Source organism: Saimiri boliviensis, chromosome 14 (assembly GCF_048565385.1).
Source record: "Saimiri boliviensis isolate mSaiBol1 chromosome 14, mSaiBol1.pri, whole genome shotgun sequence".
Taxonomy (NCBI): domain Eukaryota; kingdom Metazoa; phylum Chordata; class Mammalia; order Primates; family Cebidae; genus Saimiri; species Saimiri boliviensis.
In genome coordinates this window covers 45,831,997-45,839,203 of record NC_133462.1, presented here as the reverse complement: position 1 = coordinate 45,839,203, position 7,207 = coordinate 45,831,997, and the positions used below count along the sequence as shown (strand labels likewise).

The following is a 7,207-nucleotide window of genomic DNA, read 5'->3' as shown; positions in this document are numbered from 1 at the left end:
TTCGGAGTGTGGGTTGCAGGGCAGGGGTGTGGAGGGAGACCCAAAGGGGTTCATGGTGGGGGACGTAGGAGGGTGTGGACCAGGAGACACCCCAGGCCCAGAAGTGGGACGGGGGAGGCCGGATGTCGCTTAACATTTTACTCTGTTCCGTGCAGTCCTTTGTATGCGGAAGGGGTGCCCCCACCCGTCCCCCACCCCACCCCAGCCCTGCACGTCAGGTTTTCGGGTGTCTGCAGCCCCACGGAACCCCCACCCCGGCCACAGAACAGTCCAGGCCCAGAGCGGCGATATCATCTGCATGTCGCAAGGCAGCGGCTCAGGGGGCTCCTTCCCAGGGCCTGGCAGTCCCAGGCAGGGGGCCGGGCCAGGGGCCATCGCGCCCAACCACGTCCCAGATCCAGGCCACAAAGGCGGACACCTGCGTGTACACGTCGGGGGTCCTGGGGTCGCCGCACCAGAGGCCCGAGAAGGACACGAGGCCGTGGGCCCGGTTTCTGCACACCAGGGGCCCCCCCGAGTCAGCCTGGAGTGAAAGGAGAGGTGAGTCAGGGCCTCGGGAGCTGCTGCAGACACAGCTGACCATGGCCCTCCCTGCCTCGGAGCGCTCTGTAGCTCCCTAGTGCTCTCTGAGCAGAAAGTGAACTCACTTCCACCTTCAGGCCCTGAGGACGCAGCCCCCACCCACTCCCCTGCCCTCCCCCACCAGCCTCCTCAGTGACCCCCGCCTGGGTATAGCTGGGAGACCTGTTCCCGCCTTGTTCTGGATGCTGCCGGTGTCAACGGTCCAAGTCTGCAGCGCTTTGGCAGCGCGCAGCACACACAGCTGTACACGGCAGCCCTCCGCTCACGGGTCCCTCTGCCTTGCCTGTGTTTTCTCCGATCTTCTAAGGATTCCTTCAAGTCTCAGCTCAAAGGTGCTGTCCTTGGAGAGGGCTCCCCAAATACTCACCCCAAACCCCCCCATCCTACACTCCTAACTGGCATCTGGAGTCAGCTCCGACACTATCACTTAGCGTGGGCAGTTTACAAATGGTGAAAAGGAGGCCCAGAGGAGTCGGGTGACTTTTCCAAGGTCACACAGCAGGAGAGTGGACAGTCTCCTTCCTCCTGGGCTTGTGCTGCCTGGCTCCAGAGCGTGTGTCCTGAACCAAGTCTCTCTCTTGCCTGCGGTGAAAGACCCTCCAGGCCCGGTGTCTGCCTTGGCACTGGGGGTTCGTTTATCCGACAGGGTTTTAGGAGTGGGAGCTGCTTCCTGTCAATGTTACTGCCCTCTACTGAACACTGTGTAAATACAGAAGCGCGTGGTAGTCTGTGCAGTGCACACCCTGCACAGCCGGACATGGGAGCCCTGCGTGACCCTCGCCAACTCCCTGCTCTTCCTGGGCCTCGGCTTCTGGGTCTGGTCCAACGTCCGTGGGACTCAGCTCCCAAGGCCCTTCCTGGCCCTGCCCCTCTCTGCAGGCCTTGGCTTCCCCGTACGGTAAGCGGGTGGAGCTGGCAGGGGATCTTACCGAGCAGAAGCCCCGCCTGTGGCCGTCCCCGCTGTGGGTGCAGAACATGGCGTGGCTCAGGAGACCCCTCCAGGAGCTGTTGCAGGCGTCCAGCCCCAGCACTCGGACATCGGCCTCCATCAGGCCGGGTGGCGGCTCCTCAAAGTCGGACACGAAGCCCCAGCCGGCCACCCGGCACTGTGTTCCGGCCGCGGGGGGTCGGGCCCCTCTCCTCGGCAGCCCCAGCAGCCCCACTGCAGGGCCCAGGATGGCAGAGCCGTTCAGCTGCACAGAGAGCACAAGTTCGGGCCACCCCTGCTCCAGCCTGCCTCAGTTTATCCCTGTGACCCCCGGTCCTGCCCTTGTGAAGATAAATCAATGGCAGCCACCGTGAGGCTGGGTTAGGAGGCCCTGCTCCTTCCGTCAACACAGCACCAGCCCTCAGGCCTCCAGACTCACCCTTCGGCTCCCCAAAGGGTCTGTCCTTTTTTTTTTTTGAGACGGAGTCACTGTCACCCAGGCTGGAGCGCACCTCTGCCTCCTGGGTTCAAGTGATTCTCACAGGCGTGTGCCACCATGCTGGGCTAATTTTTGTATCTTTAGTGGAAATGGGGGTTTTGCCATGTGGCTCAGGCTGGTCACCATCTGCTCACCTCAGCCCCCGCAAAGTGCTGGGATTCCAGGGGTGAGCCACCGCACCCAGCAGTGCCTTTAAAAAGTAGGTTCTTGGCCAGGCGTGGTGGCTCACGCCTGCAATCCCAGCACTTTGGGAGGCCGAGGCGGGTGGATCACGAGGTCAAGAGATCGAGACCATCCTGGTCAACATGGTGAAACCCCGTCTCTACTAAAAATACAAAAAATTAGCTGGGCATGGTGGCGTGTGCCTGTAATCCCAGCTACTCGGGAGGCTGAGGCAGGAGAATTGCCTGAACCCAGGAGGCGGAGGTTGCAGTGAGCTGGGACTGCGCCATTGCACTCCAGCCTGGGCGACAGAGGGAGATTCTGTCTGAAAAAACAGATGTATGTCACCCACCGGCCACCCCAGCCCCGGGGCTCACCCGCAGCAGACAGATGTCGTTGGCGTGGGTCACAGGATGGTAGTCAGGGTGCCTGGTGACAGTGTCAATGCTGAACACCTGCTGGGTGGGCTCTGCGACACGCAGGTCATGAGCGCCCAGCACCACTAGGCCCGTTCGGAGGTCTCTGTGGGGAGGAGGGGCCGGGGGAGACGGGGGTGAGGGCTGCCCATCCTGGGCTGCAGTCCCCGCCTGCATGAAATGGAGGCCCAGCCATCCACTAGGTGATAATATTAGGTTGGTGCAAAAATGATCACACAAAAAAATTAAATGGCAAAAACTACAATTAACCAACTGAATATTCTTTTTCTTTCTTTCTTTTTCTTTTTTTTTTTTTTTTTTTTTTTCTTTTTTTTTTTGAGACGGAGTTTCGCTCTTGTTACCCAGGCTGGAGTGCAATGGCGCGATCTCGGCTCACCGCAACCTCCGCCTCCCGGGTTCAGGCAATTCTCCTGCCTCAGCCTCCTGAGTAGCTGGGATTACAGGCACGTGCCACCATGCCCAGCTAATTTTTTGTATTTTTAGTAGAGACGGGGTTTCACCATGTCGACCAGGTTGGTCTCGATCTCTCGACCTTGTGATCCACCCGCCTCGGCCTCCCAAAGTGCTGGGATTACAGGCGTGACCCACCGCACCCGGCCCTCTTTTTCTTTTTTTGAGACAGAGTCTCACTCTGTTCCCCAGGCTGGAGTGTGACCTCAGCTCACTGCAACCTCCGCATCCTGGGTTCAAGTGATTCTCCTGCCTCAGTCCTCCAAGCAGCTAGGACTACAGGCAGGAGAATCGCTTGAATCTGGCAGGTGGAAGTTACGGTGAGCTGAGATTGCACCACTGCACTCCAGCCGTTAGAAGATGTCCCTCTTGGCTGGGTGCGGTGGCTCATGCCTGTAATCCCAGCACTTTGGGAGACTGAGGCGGGTGGATCACGAGGTCAAGAGATTGAGACCATCCTGGCCAATGCAGTGAGATGCCATATCTGCTAAAATACAAAAATTAGCTGGGTGTGGTGGCGCGTGCCTGTACTCCCAGCTGCTCGGGAGGCTGAGGCAGGAGAATCGCTTGAACCAGGAGGTAGACGTTTCGGTGAGCCGAGATCACGCCACTGCACTCAGCCTGGCGCCTGGCGACACAGTGAGACTCTGCCTCTCAGAAAAAAAGAAAAAAATATTTACCTCTTGCTCCTGCTGCAGCTTCTGAGTTTCTCTCACCTCCCTGATTTTCCCAGCTGAGATGCCCCCTCCTGCAGGAGTTCCCACCAGGCAAGGGGGGTTGGTCCTGGGCTGCTGCTTCCCCAGCTCTCCGCCAGCTTGGAGTCCCCCTCAAGTGTCCGGAGAGAAGGGGCCGGACAGGTGAGCTCACCTGTGGCTGAGGCAGTGGGCGGCCGAGACCACCCAACGGGCTTGCAGCAGGAAGCCCCCGCAGTGGTGCTGGCCCTGGAAGCGCAGGGACGCCATGTACGGCCGGGAGTGGGGCATCACCTCGCGGCCCCCGATGATCTGGGCCCCCCAGGAGCCTGCGGGAGGGATGGCCAGAGTCAGGGAGGAGGCAGGGCTGGGGTCAGGGCAGCGGGAGCAGGAGAGGCCAAGACAGAGACGGGTGAGAGGCGAGACCAGGGGGCACAGCGGGCAGGAGACAAAGCCGGACAAGCCCCCCATGGGTGCTGGGAGGGGCTCGGAGGCTGGGCTGAGCTGAGACCCCGGCTGGACTTGCACCCTCTTCCAGCTGAGGCAGCCGTGGGGGCTCTGCAGAGGGACCAGGAGGGGCCCTCCTGTGGGTTATCCCGGGACTGGGGGTTCCTGGGTGCGGCCCTTGCACGGGGGCCTGGGTGGAGGTCCCGGGGGGGCTCCTCACCGGGGGGCTTCATGGGCAGCATCAGGGCGGTGGCCACGGTCAGCAGCGGACGTCCCCAGCCCCCCGACCCAGGCCCCATGGCAGACGCAGGCTGGCGTCTCCCTGCAGAGGTCTTGGGGCCTCGGCTCCCACCCTCAGCCAACGGCCGGAAAGGGGGAACCTGGCTGTGGCCTGTGGTCAAGAGGCCCCATCAGCAACGTCTGGAGCCAGCCGGGCATTTCTGGGAAATTGATCGTCTCAGGAGGTAGCCGATAATAATCATGTTGACAATAATCATTGCCCCATAGGACCAGAAGCAGGGCGGGGAAGGAGACGGGCTCTGGGGCTGCCAGTGACCTCGGGAAGGCGCTTGACCCCTCTGTGCCTTGGTTTACCCTACCTCCACGTGGCTGCACATGTGTGGGAGCTCCCCTCGGGCCCCCACCGGTCAAACCCCAGTCTCCCTCCCTCCCAGTGCTAACCCCAGGGCTGTGGGGACGATGAGGAAGGCCGGTCTCCTGGGAAGCTCTAATGATTTCTGCCTTTATTTTTATCTTTTTTTTTTTTTTTTTTTTTTTTGAGACGGAGTTTCACTCTTGTTACCCAGGCTGGAGTGCAATGGCGCGATCTCGGCTCACCGCAACCTCCGCCTCCTGGGTTCAGGCAATTCTCCTGCCTCAGCCTCCTGAGTAGCTGGGATTACAGGCACGCGCCACCATGCCCAGCTGATTTTTTGTATTTTTAGTCGAGACGGGGTTTCTCCACGTTGGTCAGGCTGGTTTTGAGCTCCCGACCCCAGGAGATCCGACGCCTCAGCCCCGCAATGTGCTGCCCTTAGTCAGAGAGCGCTGAGACAGAGCCTGGAAAACCCAGCTCCATGGGCATTAGAAGGATAATTGGCTGGAGCTGCTGGAGTGTGGAACTTCATTCCCGAGGATGCTGTCCCCGTCCTGGTGGCTGACGGACAGGGTGTGGAGAGGGTCAGCGCCTTGGCCTCACGACACAGTGAGGAGCTGGGACCAGGGCTGCAGCCTCAGAGCAGCCCCCACTGCCTCCGGGGCCAATTCTACCCAGAGCTGGGCCGTTTCCTTCCCTTTTGGTGAACGGTTGTGAAACAAATAACCGTCCTCCGTTGAATCAGAAAACTGAGCTCCTGGCAGCCCTGAGGAGGGGGCTGAGTGAAGGGCAATGTTCCGGCTTCCCAAACTGAGGCCCAGAGAAGGGAGCCGATTTGTCTGGGGCCGCACAGCAGAGGGTCTTGCCCCGTGAACCCCTGGACTGCGATTCTCCTGGAGGGTCTCACCACGGTGGGTCTGAGCGGCTTTCCCGGAGCTGAGCCACCACAATGAGTCAGCAGCAAGGTCACAAGAGCTTCGTTTATGTCATTTAATTTTAAACGTTTTATTTTATTTGTTTTATTTATTTGAGACAGAGTCCTGCTCTTTCACCCAGGCTGGAGTGCAGTGGCGTGATCTCTGCCCACTGCAATCTCCACCTCCCGGGTTCCAGCGATTCTCCTACCTCAGCCTCCCCAGTAGCTGGGATTACAGGAGCCCTCCACCATGCCAGGTTAATTTTTTGTATTTTTTTCCCCCAACACCAGACAAGTTCCTGGTTTCCAATTTTTTGTATTTTTAATTGAGACAGGGTTTCATCATGTTGGCCAGGCTGGTCTTGAACCTCTGACCTCAGGTGATCTGTCTGCCTTGGCCTCCAAAAGTGCAGGGATTACAGGTGTGAGCCACTGTGCCCAGCCTATTTTTTTTTTTTTTTTTTTTAACTGAGATGGAATTTCATTCTTGTTGCCCAGGCTGGAATGAAATGGCGCTATCTCAGCTCACCACAACCTCTGCCTTCCAGGTTCAAGCAATTCTCCTACCTCAGCCTCCCCAGTAGCAGGGATTACAGGCATGTGCCACCACACCTGAGTACTTTTTTGTATTTTTAGTAGAGACAGGGTTTCTCCATGTTGGTCAGGCTGGTCTCGAACTCCTGACCTCAGGTGATCCGCCCACCGTGGCTTCCCAAAGTGCTGGGATTACAGGTGTGAGCCACCACGCCTAGCTCAAATTTATTTATTTTTTTATTATTTTATTTATTTATTTATTTATTTATTTTTTGAGACGGAGTTTCGCTCTTGCTACCCAGGCTGGAGTGCAATGGCGCGATCTCGGCTCACCACAACCTCCACCTCCTGGGTTCAGGCAATTCTCCTGCCTCAGCCTCCTGAGTAGCTGGGATTACAGGCACGCGCCACCATGCCCAGCTGATTTTTTGTATTTTTAGTAGAGACAGGGTTTCACCATGTTGACCAGGATGGTCTCGATCTCTTGACCTCGTGATCCACCCGCCTCGGGCTCCCAAAGTGCTGGGATTACAGGCTTGAGCCACCGCGCCCGGTCTCAAATTTATTTTTATAGTGTCGGTCTTACTATGATGCCTAGGCTGGTCTTGAACTCTTGGCCTTAAGTGATTCTCTCACCTTGGCCTCCCAAAGCACTGGGATTTCAGGCGTGAGCCTCCAAACCTGGTGATCCATTTACTGAATGCTTTTTTTTTTTTTTTTTTTTTTTGAGACACAGCCTCACTCTTGTTGCCAGGCTGCAATGCAGTGGTGTGATATCGGCTCACTGCAATCTCGGCCTCCCGGGTTCAAGCAATTCTCCTGCCTCTGCCTTCTGAGTTGCTGCGACTATAGGCACTTGCCACCATGCCCAGCTAAATTTTTGTATTTTTAGTAGAGATGGGATTTCACTGTGTTAGCCAGGATGGTCTCGATCTCCTGACCTTGTGATCCACCCTTGGCCTCCC

General features: G+C 57.9%; 1 protein-coding gene across 1 annotated transcript; it reads right to left on the bottom strand.

Annotated features, from left to right (window-relative positions):
• Nucleotides 1–219: 219 nt before the first annotated feature.
• PRSS57 (serine protease 57) lies at nt 220–4,558 on the bottom strand. Its single transcript, XM_039466866.2, has 5 exons — nt 4,418–4,558; nt 3,926–4,079; nt 2,549–2,693; nt 1,512–1,775; nt 220–523 (listed from the first exon to the last, which is right to left on the bottom strand). The coding sequence occupies exons 1-5, from the start codon at nt 4,494–4,496 to the stop codon at nt 317–319; spliced, it is 849 nt and encodes a 282-aa protein (XP_039322800.2). The 5' UTR covers nt 4,497–4,558; the 3' UTR covers nt 220–316.
• Nucleotides 4,559–7,207: the final 2,649 nt, after the last annotated feature.